The sequence below is a fragment of the Echinops telfairi genome, unplaced genomic scaffold (assembly GCF_000313985.2).
Source record: "Echinops telfairi isolate 266 unplaced genomic scaffold, ASM31398v2 ScPeMD7_2565;HRSCAF=3150, whole genome shotgun sequence".
Lineage (NCBI taxonomy): Eukaryota > Metazoa > Chordata > Mammalia > Afrosoricida > Tenrecidae > Echinops > Echinops telfairi.
This window is the reverse complement of record NW_022106463.1, coordinates 13052049-13070647: the sequence shown is the minus strand read 5'-3', so window position 1 is coordinate 13070647 and position 18599 is coordinate 13052049. Positions and strand designations below refer to the sequence as shown.

The 18599-nt window shown below is 36.0% G+C and overlaps 1 protein-coding gene and 1 pseudogene across 1 annotated transcript in view; both read right to left on the bottom strand.

The window, feature by feature from the left end:
- RNF17 (ring finger protein 17) overlaps window positions 1–18599 on the bottom strand; it is a 119111-nt gene that overhangs the window by 80027 nt on the left and 20485 nt on the right. The window contains exons 8-15 of the mRNA XM_045294007.1: window positions 17795–17871; window positions 16774–16848; window positions 12478–12737; window positions 9056–9214; window positions 7155–7344; window positions 6064–6232; window positions 4432–4622; window positions 3072–3213 (exon numbers count right to left, since the gene is read on the bottom strand). Coding sequence (XP_045149942.1) covers window positions 3072–3213; window positions 4432–4622; window positions 6064–6232; window positions 7155–7344; window positions 9056–9214; window positions 12478–12737; window positions 16774–16848; window positions 17795–17871 — 1263 coding nt within the window. The remainder of the gene's footprint in view (window positions 1–3071; window positions 3214–4431; window positions 4623–6063; window positions 6233–7154; window positions 7345–9055; window positions 9215–12477; window positions 12738–16773; window positions 16849–17794; window positions 17872–18599) is intronic.
- On the bottom strand, window positions 13389–13560 carry LOC115870859 (annotated as a pseudogene).

Below are 18599 nucleotides of genomic sequence, written 5' to 3'. Positions count from 1 at the left end.
TGATAAATTATAAATTATTATTATTTTCATCTCTTACACCGACCAGTCTCACTTCCCCTGTGGTTTCTGCTGTTTGTCCCCATGGAGGAGGTTTGTGTGTGGTTATGTGTTGGTCATCGAGATTGGTTCTCTTCCTCCCCCATACTCTTATGGCATCACTATTCCCATCCCTGTTCCTAGATTCCTTGTGTCGAGCTCTTATCTCTTATGGGTAAATGTGCACATGCTCCAATCTAACCCACAGTGAAAAGCAGGACTGGGGTCATGATAGTGGGGGGTGAGGAAGCCTCAAGGATCCAGAGTAATGTCGTTTCATCAGTACTTTACTGCGCCGATTGACTCATCCCTTCCCTGTGACCCCTCTGTAAGGGGATGTCCCATTGTCTACAGATGGGCTTTGGGTCTCTGCTCCAACCCCCCTTGTTCTCAACAACGTGGGTTTTTTTGTTTGTTTGTTTGTTATGGTCTTCTGATGCCTGTTACCGATCCCGACAACACCTCATGATCGCACAGGCTGGTGTGCTTCTTCCACGTGGGCTTGTTTCTCTGCTAAATGGCTGCTTGTTTAACTTTAAGCCTTTAAGACCCCAGACACTTTATCTTTTGATAGCTGGGAACCATTGATTTCTTCATCATATTTGCTTATGCACCCATTTTGTCTTCAGCGATTGTGCCACGATGGTAAACATCACAGAATGATAGTTTGTTAGAACAAAGTGTTCTTGCATTGAGGGAGGATATGAACAGAGGCCCAAAGTCTGTCCACTACCTCAGTGTATTGCCATGTAAGTATATGTATATAGGCCAATACCTCTATTTTTATGAATTCATGTATTTACATATGTACACACCTATGCTTATACCTCTATCCATAGCTTTGCTTCCTAGATCATTCCTGTTTCCTTTTACCTTCCTTCTGCCCCACCATCTTACTTCTGCCTCTCACTAATTCTTCTCACCTAGATTGCTGTTGCTCAACCCCACCCCACCCCAGGATCTCTACATCCTTCTTGTTGATTTTAATTCCGTAGTTGTTCCCCTGTCTATGGCATTGTGTTCTTACCGCTTAATAATTAATATTTTTAAGATGGTGATAGTACCTATAGCATTCATAGATTCAACACAATCCCTATCAAAATCTCAGTAGTCTTTTTTCCAGAAATTAAAAAAGCCATTCTTCAAATTCATATGGGATTATGAAGGATGTAGAATATTCAAAACAATTTTGAGAAAGTAAGTAAGAAAAACTTTCTCCAGCTCAAAATATACTATAGAGTTACAGTAATCAAAACAGAATGGTATTGACATGAGAGACGTATAAACCAATGGAATACATTGGGAGTCCAGAAAAAAATATACACATTTATGAGCAACTCATCTTTTGATAAGGATGCCAAGTCTATTAAATGAGGAAGGAAGCTGTACACGCAAAAGAATGACGTTGGACTCATACTTCAGGCTACACATAAAAATTAATTCAAAATAGATCAATGCTCTAAACCTAGGAACCTAAACCATGACAATTTTAGAAGAAATCACAGGGGCAAAGTTTCGAGACTTTGCTTTTGAAAATGAACTAATATATATAGCACCAGAAGCATTAGTAATAAAAAGACAAAATAGACAAATGGAACTATGACAGAACCATGTCCCCTACCCCACCTGTGTTGGAATCCTAAACTCCTTTACATGTGGATGTAATCCTTAACAGTAAACAGGATATTCTTTGCTGCATTAACAAGGTCATTATCTGTGCTGGTGTATTCTAAACCTAATCACTTCAAAGATATGAAAAGAGCAGATTAGTCACAGAAAGAAGCACAAATGGGGGAAGACATGCCATACAAAGATTAGCAAGGTACTGAAGAAGGTCAGAACCGCAAAAAGCAGAAAGAATTAAGAGTCTTCCCTCAGGGTCAACACCAGGTGAGCCTTTTGACAGGGCTCTGAATTTGGACGTCTAGGTTCCTGCACTGTGAGAAAATAAATTTCTCTTTCTCAAACCAAGCACTTGTGGTTCTTCTGTTACAGCAGCACTAGTGAACTATGATAGGGACTTCATCAAAAGCAGGAGCTTTGTTTACCAGAGGATCTTATTAGAAAGTAAAGCGATAGAGTACAGAATGAGAAACCCTACTGGGGAGTCATTTATCTGACAAAGGTTTAATATCCATGACCCACACAATTCAACAACAGCAAAACCACTCCAGTAAAAACGGACTAGAGATTTGCACAGTTATTTCCCCCAAAGAAGATATATAAGTGGCCAGTGAGCCCAAGAAAAGATAATCAACTTCATTAGCATTATAAGAGAAATGCAAATTAAAATCACTGACTAGCATCAGAAAATAAAAAGTGTTAGAGACGATGTTGAGAAATTAGACCTCTCATCTATCAGTGATGTTGAAGCAATTTGGTGGTTCCTTGAACAGAAATCCAATTCCAGCAATGCCTAGACACACACATTACAGACTTGAAAGCACGGTCTCCAGCAGATGCTTGCAATGTTCACTGCAGCATTATTCACAATAGCCAGAAGGCAGAGACAACCCAAGTGTCATGAACAGAGGAATGGATAATACAGGGTATTAGCCATATGAGGGTCATTATTCGACTATAAAGAGAAGCGCAGTTTTGATAAATGTTATAGCACTGATGACTCTTGAAAACATTATTGTGGGACTCTGCTTATGCAAAATTGCTAGAACAGTCAAAAGCAGAGAGGCCAAAGTTTATAAGTGATAACCAAGGGAGCTTAGGGCTGGAAGTTACTGCACAAAGGACAGGAAGCTACTGTTTGGGGTGGTAAGAGACTTGCGGAAATGGGCTGTCATGATGACTGAAAAATACATGACTAATCAAGGTCACTGAATTGCACACATTTAAAAATTGTTAAAATGGCAGACGCTTTGCTATATAAATATTACCACAATAAAGTTAAATACTTTAAAATGTGTACAGAAGGTTGATTGTAGTGTGTTTGCATTAACTATAATTCATAGTGGGTGTTCACTTCCATTATACATGTCTACGTAAAATTATTTTATCTCAAAGAAACACTATGTACTTACCAACTGAAGATAGAAATCACTAGGACTATTTATATGACAAACCATAACCGATATATTTGTCATTTTGTTTGGCAAAACAGGTAGATTATAGTGTAAAGTCATAGTATTTTCAGCATAACTTCTTGGTGATTGTGACCTAAACCTAATTAAAAGCATAATTAAATCATGATTAAAAGCCATTTTCTTAAAGTCTCTCTTCTGAGTTACTCTGAAGAAAGATCTTACCCATACACCAAAAATACTCCCTTTGCAGCGGCAGTTTCTTTCTTCTGACTTCCACATTTCTTATGATTATCAAACCCGATTAAATAAGAAGTCAGGTCTCAAAACTTAAAACTCTTCAAATTTGTGTTAGGACATTTTAAAGCTGGACCTATATATATGTTATCCTCAGATTCATAGCTGTTTCTTTTCTAACTTTTGGCTGAATTTGATAGTCACAGTCTATTTAAAACAAAGACACATTGCTAGTGAGTCAATTATGACCAATGCCATCCCTATCAGACAGCACAGAACTGCCCTCTAGAGTTTCTGTCATCTTATAAAAGCAGTCTGTCTTACCTTTCTTCTCAGAGCAGCTGGTGGGTTTGTACCACCAACCTGAATTGGTGGTAAGCTGAGTGCTTCCCACTGTGCTACCATGTTTGGTAGTAGAATCTAGGACAGCGGTTCTCAATCTGTGGATCGCGACCCCTTTGGGGACTGAACGACCCTTTCACAGGGGTCGCCCGATTCATAACATTAGCAAAATTACAGTTATAAAGTAGCAACAAAAATAATTTTATGGTTGGGGGAGTCACCACAACATGAGGAACTATATTAAAGGGTTATGGCATTAGGAATATTGAGAACCATAGATCTAGGAGATATCTTCAAGCTTTGAGACTCTATTTCCAGGGCAGCATATTAAGCTCTTCCATTACCTAAATAACCTAACTAATGATTTGCTTGAATTACCAAACTCATCAGAGACTAGGGGGTGGGGGTGGGATTAAGGTCAAAGGACCTTAGGAAAGTTACCCATATTTTAGATTAGTACTGTAGACATATATTAATCATGAACTCATTCTCAAGGCTAGGTATATAAACCAGAAATTATAAAACTATTAATACTTAGAACCCTATTATAGTTGCTTGTCAAGTTACAAAGGATCCCCAAATACCCACAAATATTTTCTATGTTGAACTACCTTTTCCTTGAACCAAATTATTTGATGCAGTGTTCAAAGGTAAACTATTCTTAGTATCTCTGATAACAATATTTTTAACCTCGTAGTATAGTAATTTTAAAGGCAAAATCTGCTATCCTAATTTATAGCTATAAGCCCAAGGAATATTTAAGTTTTAGGAAATTTCCTACCTTGCTAGTTCCATGAAAACTAAAGCATCTCTGAGAGACACTGGCATATCACTACTTATTTTATTTGTTGGTGGTTTTTGTAGGTCTACAATGAGCATCCCATCCTCCTCTTGAAAAACTTTCATTAAAACAGCCTTGTTATTTACCATTTTCAAAAATTCCATTTTAGCTTCTTTTCCCCAGCCTTTATTCTGTTGAAAAATATAAAATTCAAAAGGAGTCATAGTTAAAATTAGCTCTAACATTATAGTACTCTAGAGTTTTAGCTTAATACCAACCATAATCTAAAACTCTATGCAAACCACAGACATTAAGAAAACATCTGAGGTTACAAACCCAATGGCAGTCTCTAAGTATGGGCAATATGTGGACTCAACTTTGGTTTTACAAACATATTCTCAAGGTGTCCATAAGCATTTTCACCTCAGAATTTAATTTCACATTAGAATATTAATATGATTACAAAAAATTAAAACAAAGAAGTACTAAACACATTTTCCACTTAAGGATGAAAATTCAAAAGATAATTTTTAAAGTATAATGGAATTCATGTAATAAATCAAGATATTTACAATCATTAGCAGTTTATCTAACTTCTATTACTGGCAATATCTGAAGCATATTGCTACTTTTAGCAGTAAGAAAAACATTTACCCATTTAAAAAATAAATTTTAAATATGGACCCTTTCAAGGTTAATGACACATTCCTTAGAAAACAGTAATAACAAAAACCCATTCTAATGTTTTTGTTTTTATGATTATAAAAGTAAAACCTACTCGGTACAGAAACTGGAAAAACGTATGTCATTGTTGTGCATGCCCTTGAGATGAGTCAGCATCATAGCAACCCTCTAGAAAGAAGCAGAATCGCCCCACAGAATTTCCTATGTAGTAATGATCTTATGTCCTGTGAAACTGGTGGGCTTGAACCACCAGTTTTTAGGTTAGCAGTCTCCCACTTAACCATTGTACCACCAGGCGACTTTGAATAGAAGGATAAAAGCAAAATTTTATGAAGAAACATGATCTCAGCTTCTTGAGAAAAACACCACTGCTAATATTTTTTTGTTTCCTCCTAATTTTTACTCATTAATTTATTCATTCTTTTAAATATTTGTTGAATGTCTACTATGGTCTAAGTGCTGAGAATCCAATGATTAGACATTGAGTAATTCCTTCCACAGAACTTACAATTTAGCATTTATTCTTACACATAATTCCTGGGTGCTAGTTCGTGATCTTGCCAGGGGAGAGAGACTCATAAAAAGACAAACAAAAAAAAATAATGTGAGGTAATGGACAAAGTGCCATGGAAGTACAGAATATGCCCTACGGTATATAAAATGATTTCTCTAGATTTTTTTTGACTCCAAAATCTAGTGCTTTACTTGGATAGTTCGTTTACCAATTATTTTGGTATTTGTTTATTCAATTCCATTTCCTGTTAAGATTATTTCTACTTGTAGAAGCTAAAGTTGAAAAGTAATTGGTACCAAATAGCTCATTATATCATATGTATTCACCAGGAGGATTAGTGCTCTGGGTATAAACTTACAATCTGATTAGCAAAACACATCGGTAAAATTGGAATATTCAGCTTCCAAAGAGGAAGTAATTTAAATTGTACTTACTGAATTTGGCGGTACAATGTCTTTCAGTGAGCATGGCTGAGCAAATGGCTGGATGTCTTCCAGCATCTCTTCAATAAAGGAGTCAGGCTTCCTTAGAACCAGGCATAGATCACTTAGAACTATATGCTGCTCAGCAATGTGTTCTGGTCTCACACGTGTCTCACCAATTCTAGGAGGAAGTCAGGTATTATTTGGCGAGAATAATGTGTCAAATCCGAACTTGGGTTCCCCATAAAAGGTATTTCTAAAGAGATTCTCCATTATATTCTAATTCATACTTCATTACTGTTGTTAGCTGCCACAGAGTAAATGTGACTTATTGGCTGTAACTTTACCAAAAGCATATTCTGTATTGCCAGGCCTTCTCTTTGGTGGTATGTTTGGGTGGTTTTTGAACCACCAACCTTTAGGTTAGCAGTCAAGTACAATCTATTATCTGTCACCTAAGGACCTACATAATCTAGATTTCTTTAGCATATGATATTGTTATCTATTAAATTATCAGCTACCTGAATCTGAATTCTCTTTAATATTCCAATTCAGTTTAAACTCAATGACAATGCCCAAATATACATCTGTTAATTTATAACACTGTGGCCATTACATGAAGTGATCATGATATGGTTAATAGTGGTTCTTACAACAGTTTTTGGCTTATTTAATTCTCATAAAAGTCTGAGGGAAATATTTTTTAAATACTTAAAGTTAGACACTATATCACTTTAACATGCACTAATAATGGCAGAATCCAATAAAAAGTCAACTCAGTAATCCTGCAGCTAACAATAACATTTTATTTCAAAAAACAGTTTTTGTGCATTATTCCCCGTTTCACAGTAAAATAATACTTAAGTTAAAGTATGTTAAAAAAAACTCCTTTTCCAATTTTCTCATCTATTATCACTGATAAAGTATTTTATGAATTTACCAAAACAAACTCAGAACAAAATAATAAATAATAAATATTTGAGAAGAGAAAAATTAAATAAATTACTCCTCTCTACTCCCTCCTAATGGCGTTTATTCTATAAACTCCTCTACCCATGCTTCTAAACAGGCCAGAAAGACAGAGAAATTATAAAACATCATACCCAGGAACAATTAAGACTTCAGAATTTCCAAAATCTACCATAAATATTTGCAGTAGTGCAACTTCACAGACTGAGCACTTGGTTGGACTCCCAGGTTTTCTCATGTCTTTATTTTCTATGGGAATTAATTCAGTGATCATTCCTCGACACCACATTCCATTCTCAATACTGTTTACAAATATTCTTGTACCTAAATAATGAGATAAGCCATGATCAATGTTTAAGGAGCCATATACCTAATTAAGTGCGATTTACAAACACGGACATACCCATTAGTTTTACCACTTACCCAAACCCCCAAATTCACTGCCATTGGGTCGTTTTGAACTCGTTGTGATCTTAAAAGACAGAGCAGAACTGCTCCGTATGCCTTCCAAGGCTGTAAACCTTTATGGAACCAGGCTGCCCCATCTTCCCTCCAAATAGCAGTTGGTGAGTTTGATTGACCAGCCTTTTAATTAGCACAAAGTACTTTAACCAAAATGCCACCAGGATTTACTCAAGACATTTTTATTTCCTTACCAATCATATAATATTGTGCCAAGTGACATAAGAATGTCATTTCAACCCTTCGCCAAATACCCAAATATAGTATTTCTATATTTTTATTATATAAACTTATGAGCTGATGGGGAGATATAAAACACCGAAGATATAGTCGCAGTTACATGTTTTATGAACCATACTAGCACAGATGAATGAGACTGCTCTACCATGAAAAAGTTCCAGAAAGGAAAAGAAACAGGTGAATGAGGTAATTCACTGTATTTGTCACAATGAAGATTCTCTCTCCTCATGCACACAAAAAGAAATGTCTTTAAACTTGCAATATACAGTACTGTGGTAGCATAAAGGAAGTTGTAATGTAGGATAGAGAAATAATGAAAAGCTGTACAGGAAAAGCCAACATTAATTTATATTAATTTACTAATATAAACTTCATAGGAGGGGGAAGATGAACTAAGGATTTAGCAACGGAGGAAGGCTTTCTGGATGGATTACATAAAACCAAATGGATTAAAAATTGATAACCAAGATCAAAAAGTAAACAAGCAAAGGTCCGCCTTCCAAGAAAGTCAAGGCCCAAAGAGGTTGAAGTCCTAATCCCAAATCATACAGCATAATTAAAGAGCTCTGAGGAAAGCCAAGTAGTTTTACTGCCACTGAGTCAATTCCAACTCAGAGTGCTCCTATAGGAAAGAGCAGAATTGCCTATACAGTCACTATGTTTGCAAGGCTATAAATATAAATCTTCATTGGAGTAGAAAGCCTCCTATTTCTCCTTAGGGTCTATTGTGGGAGTCAAATTATTAGCAACATGTAACCTACTAGCCATGTCATTTTAACCCTTAGCTAACTACTCAAATATAGTATTTTGAAGTTTTATAATCTAGTGGGCTTACAAGCCACCAGGGCTTCCTGCCAAACAATGAAACTGTATTTTGAAGCTAAATCTGGTAAGATTTGATCAGTGATCATATACAGAGGGATGCTGTATAGTCCTCTCTATGGGCTAATAAAAATAGGCTAGTTGAAAGGCCATTGTCCTCATGGATCTTATATTTCAGTGTTCAAAGCTTTCCTTAACACCCTACGTAGAGCGCACGAAACAGATCAAACTGTTAATTTAGAAGGTACAGGTTTCCCTGGAGACAAAGGGGCAGTTTAGACAACTTGTCGAATGTTTTATAATTTTAAAAACAATTCCCCTCACTCCATAATAATGTCTACATCTAACTCTCTGACACTGTGCCAATGGCCAGTTTTAACCCTTAGTCAATTTACAAAACTTAACTTCATGCTGGAACTACTATAGATTATAAAAAATCTATATGGGTTGGCCAAACATGATGGTATTAAGATAAAATTGATGTTTTTGTTTAGGAGTATTATTTCTTTACCTAGGTCCAAGATATCCGAAGGACTGAGATGTAAACTCTTGTTGCAAATCTGGTTCACCTTCTTTTCTAATAACGTTGCATCTTTTATTTGCGAATACTTCCGAATATAGAAGTGGCAAGGATGTATTACATGGCTTACCAAAACTAGCTCTGGAGAACCTGGATAAGAATTTAAACCACATTAGTCCACTATAAATGAGCAGAGAATCCGCAAATGCTGAACAAATACAATTTCCTGTGAACTAATGAATATCTCATGGGATTGTAAACTCTAAAACACGGACACTCCATGAAACAGTCATAATTAACAATGATAACCAATTGATACAACAAATGGATCACTTTCTACAATGAATTCTCTAGCAACAGAAACTGCAAAGACTGTTATTTGCAAAATGTAGATTCTAATGTCAGAGTATATGTTACAACCACTAGATTATAAAACTTGAGTTTATTTTTGAATATTTCTGAAATTCACAGCCCCATTTGTATTAATTAAGTTTCTAGTGTAGTTCACATAAGCCTACTTAATTCATGTGGTGTCTATAGAACCTGTAATTACTGCATAGCCAATCTCAACCCCAACTCTCATAAATCAGATTAGAGGGATAATAAAGAATGTCTGGGCAAAGCCAAAGTCTAGAAAGCATTTAGGGGCAGGTGTGTGATGACTGGGGATGGGAGTGGAATAGAGGCAAGACAGATCATTTGCTCTATGTAGGAGTTAAGTCAAGTGACACAGAAAGATCTCTGCAGTATGAGAATCAGTCAAAGTACTGCTGTGAAGCTTCCAGTTCATATATGCACTATTTCTTAAAGAAATACTATTTAATCATGTCCCTGTCATTCATGAATGGCTGCACACACAGAGCAAAACACTTGTCTTCTACTCTTGAATAGGAGCCTTGGTGGCACAGTGGGTTCTGAGTTGGGTTGCTAATTGCAAGGTCAACAGGAGAAATGAAATGAAGTTACGGTATCTCCTCCTGTAAAGAGTTATAGCCTCAGATGCACTAGAGACCCTACTCTGTTCTATAGGGTTCGCTATGAGTCAGAATGGACTTAATGAAGGTTTTTTTGTTTTGTTTTCCCCGTCTCCTTAGGATACTCTAAAAAAAAAAAAAGCTCAAGTGGAAAGCAGGTGTGAGAATGATGAAGTCAACTCAACATATGTACTAATGTGTTGGACACAAATGATGTATGTATGGATTGAGATGAGTTGTATGAGCCCCTAATAAAATGATTATTTAAAAAAAAAGGCCATTCAAAATAGTTGCTTACAGGGGTCTCTGCAGTCAGTTAAATTCAAGGCTAAGTAGTCAGCTTAGAAGGTTATGATGACTATAGTTTGGCATTCCAGAGGGGGAATCTTGACAGATTTTTCTCAAAGGACACGAGAGCTCACTAGAAAAGAATTAATGTTAAGAAAATTTTGAAACTGCACCAGTGAGGTAAAAAACAGGCAAGTTTTGCAGAGGATTTTTTTCCTATCACAGTGTACCAGCTCATTCTTTCATGTAGCATGAGCTGTCCAATGGGCATCTCACTGGGAAACCTTACTCCACTCACCCTACAGCCCTGTTCTTGCTCCCTCAGACTGTTTTTCCCCAACTCAAAGAACATCTACAAGGAACATGATTGAAGTTCCTCTCTCAAGGATACCCAAACTGCCATTTCAATGTGGTGTGCATAAAAGTGTACAGAATTTTTCAGGGAAGTGTTAGAGAGATGAAAACCTTGCCTGCAGAAGTGTACAGTTCTAGATGACTGATATGTCAAGAAGAAATAAATTCAAATTTTGATAATTTTGTCTAATAAAGATTTCTATGATCTTATAGCAATAGTTTTTTAGTTACTCTCATATAATGTTAAGTGAAAAGAAAACAGCACAGAATAATGCCTATGGTAAGCTATGTTCTATGCTTTTGTGTAAAAATAAAACCTACAACAAAAGGAAGTTAGAAAAAGAATCTATGTGTATTTGTTTATGCTTACATTGCTTGTAGAAACTCAGAGAAGGAAGAGATGAATGGAACTAATGAATGAGGAAAAGTTTCACAGGGTTTTTAAATACTTATTTAATTTGTGAACAATACAGATGTTCTAGTTATTATCTAGGATTAGCCTGTAAAAATGTTTAAAAAAACAAAGATGAGGAGGAAAGCAAATGGAAACCACAAGCAATGAGAACAGAAGCTAAACATTATTTTAACCTATCAGACCAATACATATCCAAACAATAATTGTGGCTAGTGACAAAAAATATAATATGTATAACTAGGGAGGACAGTTAAGAGACATGTTATCAATTTCAGAAATAATTTCATCAAATACAGTTAAAGATTTAACATTACAAAAGGAAGCAATACTAGTTATCATGAAAATTCATTTTACTCACCGATTTACAGTAGATAAGAATTACTAATATATCACAAACTATACTACATTCAGTAATTGCTAAAGTACCTGGTTTTGATCCAAAAGAAACAGATGGCTTTTTCTGAACAGGCTTTTTTGGATATACAGGTGTCTCCATAAAACAGTCTGTAAAGCAGGCTTCATCAAAATAAGAAATAAAGGCAATTGTACTAATTTTGTTAATGTTGACAGTGGTATACTTTTGTTCAAAAAGCTGTACCTGAAATGGCAAAATTCTAAAATGGCAAGACACTTTGTATTACAAGGTAAAGTCATAAATTATTCTCATAAGTTACTCTAACTCACTGTGGCTGCAGTGTGGCACAGAGGGAACTTTTTTTGGTAGTTAAACTGTCATTCTGAAGAGTTAACCAGTAAAACAGACAGGCGGAGGAGAAAAAATTAAAACCAATCTTGAAATGGTCTTAAAGAAGACTGGTGGTAGGAAATTATCGATAGCAGAATCTCACTGCAATGATAATAAGGAAATGCCAACCCTGGAAAGCTAGACAAGTAACTGTGTGTAGCCTTTAAAAGGTCTACAATAGATGCTGTTATAGTTATAATGATTAGTTTCTTAGCAGATAAAATCTCAGAATAAAGACAAGAGAAATTGTTCTTAAATTCAAGGACAAAGTAATGAAACTACTTCCACAAATCACATTGCTCTCATTTATTTATATATACAACTTTTATATAAAGTTTATTATGCTCAACACTCAAAAGTCAAATACCCTATTTAATTTATATCAAATGTTGGAATTATACATCTTGGAGGTTAGCTAGAGAGCAGCATAAAAACTAAAAATTACTAGAACTTTGAAAAATCAGGATATAAGGGCATGGAATCAACAGGTTTTAATTCATAACGAAGTTTATGATTATAACACAACATGTTTCTGGTTAAGTGCAGGGGAAAATAGTACACATTGTACAAATTGTTTTGAATTACAGACACAAGGTTTTTTTTTGTTTTGTTTTGCTGCTTCTATATATTCACTCACTTTCCGGGTTCTCTTCAATGATTTCTTCAATGATCACATCAGGACTAGATCCCATTTGAGGAAGAGCAGCAATGGTTTTAGTAACCACCTCTTTCTTGGACTGAAAGGGTTTGGCTTCAGAATGCACCTCATTGGTTTCAGAGAGCAAAGTTACTGGGTGTGCCTCATTAGTTTGGTATGCAGCATGACAAGAAAATTTCTTTTTAGTATTAAACTTCTTTTGAACAGTCTGTCCAATTGCATTTTCTTGGGGATACAATCTGTTTAAAAATACAGACACATACATGGGATTTCACGTGACTACTATATTCTTTACATTCATCTTCAGGCCATTTTCCCCACATTATAGTTAGTATGATGACACATACAAAAATGGACAGCTGTCTAGGTGCCCAAGTGATGTTTTTTGTCCAAGTTTACTAATGTGTAACTTAGAAATTATAACATTCAATAACTTTTTACTAAGTTTACAGAGTTGTACAACCATCAACACAATCTAATTTTAGACTATTTCCACAGTCATAAGGAAATCTCTGCTCATTTCAGCCCTAAGTAGCTCCTAGAGTTTCAAAAAATCAGCTAGTGTTTAATCAATGAGAAGCAGAAGAAAACAGTCAAATCACAGAGTCCTGATCCACAAAGTACAGGGAATAAAGGCTTTCAAAGGAACCCATTTCGATTTGTACAAATTATATTATTTCTTTTTTAATTCAGTCAAGAGTACAATCCTGAACAAATCACTAGAAAATGATTGGGCTAATAACTATCATTAATATGACCTGTTGGGTGTGATTATTCAAGAAGTCCTAATCCACTGATAGTCATTCCACCCCAATCCATTTTTAACATCTTCTCTACATATCCAGATATTCATAAACCATAACATCTATAAGTATACACATTCTATGAAAGAATGATTACCATAAAACTTGCATTTTAATAACTTGATGACTTTGGCATCTTCACAGATCATTGTTTAATATGCCATTCAAAAAAATAACCGAAAGCATACATACTAATCTAGCTCTTCTGAGAGGTCAGCACTTATTACACTTGATCTTAGCCAAAAGGCCAAGAAGCAATCAGGCATTTATTAACATAAGTCACACGAGTAAATGCTGAGTAAAGGTTCCAACACCATTTGAAAGGGCAGGAACCAAAGGGCCAGCACATTGGTTCTCTGGTAAGGTCTTCCTTGTGGTACAGAGAGGTTTGTGATAGGCTACCTTGATCTAATGCGGTTAAGCCACTTCACTATTCAAATTTGCATTATTCCAAACTAGATGGCAAATGGCAATCTGGCTTCTCATATCTAGGTGTATTGAAAAAGAATGCCAATACAAATACCCTAGCCTCTGGGTTAGTTGTATTTGTCCAGTAACCTGGTGATTTGTTCTTATAAAGATTACAGGCTAGAGAACTATGTATATTGGGAAGTTTCACTCAGTTACATGGGGTTGCTACGAATTGACTTTGACTTGACTGCACCCGGCAGCAAGAAGTTAGTAAACTAGCACTTGAACTTGATTTAATGGATCTGCTCAAATGGATTTCTGGGCCTGTAAAACTCTGATTCGCTCTCCAAGATAAGGGATGCTATACTTCTTGGGGACAATTTCTCTGGGAGATAGCATCTCATCAATTTTGTAGTTGTTTGGACAACATTTGTATTATGACTATTCTTGGCCCATGTCTTAGTTATCTACCACTGCTCGAAGAGAAATTCCATAAACAAAAAATCGATTTCCCACAGTTTAGGAGGCCAGAGGGGGTGAATTCTGGATGCTTGCTCTAGGAGAAGAGACCCTCTGTCAGTTCTACAGGAATATTTGCCCTGTGTAATCTTCATCTGGCCTTGTCATCTTCCTCTCCTCCCCTATCCCAGCTTCTTTCACTTGCTTGTTTAATCTTTTTTGTTTCAAGAGAGACTGATTTAAGACACATCCTACATTTACCAACTATCTTATGAACTTGATAAGGACAGTCGATTCCCAAATGAGATTTATAATGATAGGCATAAAGATTAGAATTTACAACAAATTTACAAAACACTTTTGAGGGCCATGATTGAATCCATAACCATCCAGTATCAAGTCCATGATGACTTGAAGACTTTCAACACATATAACCCTCTGGAAAATTTTCCCCCAGTATCTGGAAAACACTTGGAATTCAATATATCTATTATCTTTCCCCTTGAACTTTTTCTTCCTATATTCCCAATCCATCAATGTAATCACTAAAGCCAGTCCTGTGAGTTATTGGTGATGATCCCAATAACTTCTTTGCTCCTCATTCTATCTCACCGAGGTCTATCAAATTTTCCCACTTACCATTTGCAGTGTCCATTCCTAGGCCCTCTCCAGCTACTATCTAAATTTAGGTTCTCCTCATTTGATGAGATGAGTTGCTATTAATCAGAATTGACTCAATGGGAGTGACTTTGAGTTTGACTCACCCTCCAGTCTCATATTTACCCTAAAAAATCCTCTAAATAGCCACCAGAGTTGTCTTTTTAAAAGGCCTTCCAATTATATTTACTTTCATGCTTAAAACCTTTCAGTGGTTTTTCACAAACTTTTTTAGTGGTTTTCCACTATCTAAAACAGGGGTGGAGAAAGACAGGCTCACAGGCCATAAAAGGCCCCAGAAATCAACAATAATAGCTAACGTGATCACATCCCTCACCAAAGAGCAGCAGTTTCAGCCACCACATTCCAAACTAAGGTTATCCAGTCAATTCTGACTCATACTGACTCTGTATTAGGAGTTAGGTAATTACATGTTTGGCTAAAGCTAGCAGGATAGTTTTCAAGTTCATAATTTTGTATGGCCCACAAGTGAGGTTATAAATATCCAGATGGCACTGGCAGATGAAGGTTCTTATCCCTGCTCTAGAGCATAGGTTCCCAAACTTAACTGGCTTACGGCCCCATTTTCAGAAAAGAAAAGAAAAAAAAAAGACTCACGGTCCCCCTTGGCCTTGAAAAACTTTTATACTACAATCCATAATCCATGATGAAATATAGGTATCTTCTTTAATAGTGCCCCACCCCAAATCATTCCAGCACCCCCAGGGCCATTATTGCTCATGTTGGAGAATTCTGCTCTAGAGAATTGTTGTCCAGTATAGCACCCTGTTGATGATGAAAATATGCTGCATTATCCACTAGGCTAGGAACTAGCCACATAGGACTACCGGGCACATGAAACGTGGCTACTGTGAACAGGGAATGGAAATTTTGATTCTATTTAAGCTTTCATTAACTGATACTTACAATTCAATAGTTACGTATGGCTAGCAGCCCCAATATTGGACAGCACTGGTCTAGAAAATGAAGTTCAAATTCTATCGCAAAGCATACAGAAATATCTACATAGTTCCCTCAGTGTATATTATTTCACTGTCTGTAATTTTTTCTGCTATCGGCTTCCTTTTGGCCCTTCTTTTAAATAGTTATCCATTTTCCAAGGATAAGGGAATGTAAAATTCCTTCTATAAAGATTTTTTTCAACCTATTTCCCCTAAGAACTGACCATTCTCACCCTTTGTACCTTCACTGTATTCTGCATATGGTATCACAGTAATCATATATCCATTTGCCTTCCTCTGCTTGTTGAAGGATCTCTAACATATAATGCAATACTTACGGTGTGGTAGTTAAATCATTTCATGTCAACTTGAAGATAATAACAGTGTACGGGTTGGGTTTAGCCTATCAATAAGTCGCAGCCTGATGACCTCATTTGGAGGTGAGATGTATATATATAGCTCTCTGGAGGCCAGCTTCTTTCTTTGGAAACGATCCACACGACTTTGCATGCACCAGACTGCGATTTCCCACATTCTGTCTCATTGCTTGTGGCTGCGAGAGTCTGAAGGAGGACTAACTAGTACTGGACATATGGACTTGAGTTGGACTGGCTTGGGATGTTTTCTTGATATTGAGTTACTTCTTGATATAAAGATTTTTACATATATGAATGTCACTTGATTTGTTCTCTAGGCAACCCAACTCAACATATTATGGTACCTAACACAAATTCAGCATTCAATGCTTGCTGAATGACTGTATATCCATGGTAACTCAGACAAACATGCCATTAAATAAAGGATCTATTCTTGGTCTTTTAAATCTTAACTATTGCTTGCAGGATGAAACTGATAAGACACTGTTGTATCCTTTAACTGTTTGAATCATACTATGCTAAAAAATAATTTTCTGTCTGTTAGATAACTTAAGCCCTACCAGACACTATTTGATCAAGCAGGTTTCCAATTTTATAAGTACTTACTTTGTTGAGTCCTCAAATTCAATTTTCCCAATATTGTTGAACATATAGGTGATCTCACTGCAGTTTATATTCAACCTGGAATAAAATATTAGTATGTAAGTAAATGTTTCAAAGTTCATTACTTTCTTCAGGTAAAAATGAGTTGCTGACACTAAAATCACTCTAATTTAAAAGAACATTAACTCTACAACATATTATTATTGCTCTTGGTGCCACTGAGTCAGCTCTGACCCATAGTGACCCTATGCCCAACAGAACTAACCACTGCATGGTCCTGTGCCATCCTCACAATTGTTCCTATGCCTGAGCCCATAGATACCGCCACTGTGTCAATCCCTCTTGTCAAAGTCCTTCCACTTTACCAACATGATGTCCTTCTCTCCAGGGACTCATCTCTCCTGACAATACATTGAGTATGAATTCTTGCCATTCTTGCCTCTAAGAAGCACTCTGGTCTTACTTCTTCCAATAAAGATCTGTTTGCCCTTTTAGCAGTTTATGGTACTTTCAATATTCTTCTCCAACACCCAATAAAAATATATCTATTCTTCTATGGTCTTCTTCATTCAATGTCCAACTTTCACATGCATTTGATGCAATGGAGGATACCATGGCTTTGGTCTGGCACGCACATCTAAGTCCTTAAAGTAACATCCTTGCTCTTCAATACTCTAGAGAAAGATTTACCTAATGCAATACATCTTTTGATCTCTTGACTGCTGCTTCTATGAACATTGATTGTGGTTCCAAGTAAGACAAATCCTTGACAACTTCAACTTCAAATCTGAAATACCAGTGACACAGCTTCCAACATCACAGCAACACACAAGTCACCGCAGTACGACAAACTGGCAGACAAGTGGTGGAACATAAATTACACTTAAATTATTTGGCTGCTAATTTGGGAATTATTAGGGACCCAAACTTTTGATATTTACTTGCTTTCTATTTTAAGAAATTCAGGCTGTAATACATTTTTATACTTAAATTGTTAGGTTTTCTTAAATTATAATTTACTCACCTGGGAAAACGCCTTAATTTTAGAGAGGCCACTTCTGACAATTCACTCTCATATGATAATTTCAAAGTTCGGATAATCTGGAATCAAGAGAGTAATGTCATTCATGTGTGAATTTTCTATTGTCATAAAACTGCTAAAACAGTATGCTTTTATAAAGGGTGTTACAAATGTTTTGTTATGTCACTTAATATGTTTGATTGTTTTTATGAGTTTGAATATGTTTAAGGTTTAACTTTGGGGCCTTCAAAGGAATAGAAATAATATATGATTACTTTTCCCTTAAAGAGTTCAGAATATTTGGAGATATTTAGTAATATATAACAACGACCCCCCAAAAAAGGGACATGTAGCTAATGAATGTATAATGAAATTATATATATGAAATTATATATCACAGAGAAATGAAACATTTTACTCATTTTGTACCTTCCGTGTTATCTTCAAATATTCTCTTATTCTTTCCCCATTGTCTTTCTAAATAGGATTTAGTAAGATAAAGACCAAATCTTAAGACTGTTTATTTTAGCCGTGTAGTGCCTAATGCGTAACACAGAAAATGACTATTACTGCTTTTAGAACTGCCAAATGTAATGGTAGTGAACTCTCATTTAAAATGACAGACTCTGGAGTCAGATAAACCAAGGGCTTCTATTCTATACCTCAGAGTTCAGTAAAAATATCAAGGTATTAAGGACATAAAAGTGAGTAAAGCAAGATCTATAGCCATAGGGCACCAAGTTGAAATGAACAAGAAAGGATCCAAGGCTAACCCTCTCCTATCTAATAGGATACTTCTTTTTTTTTT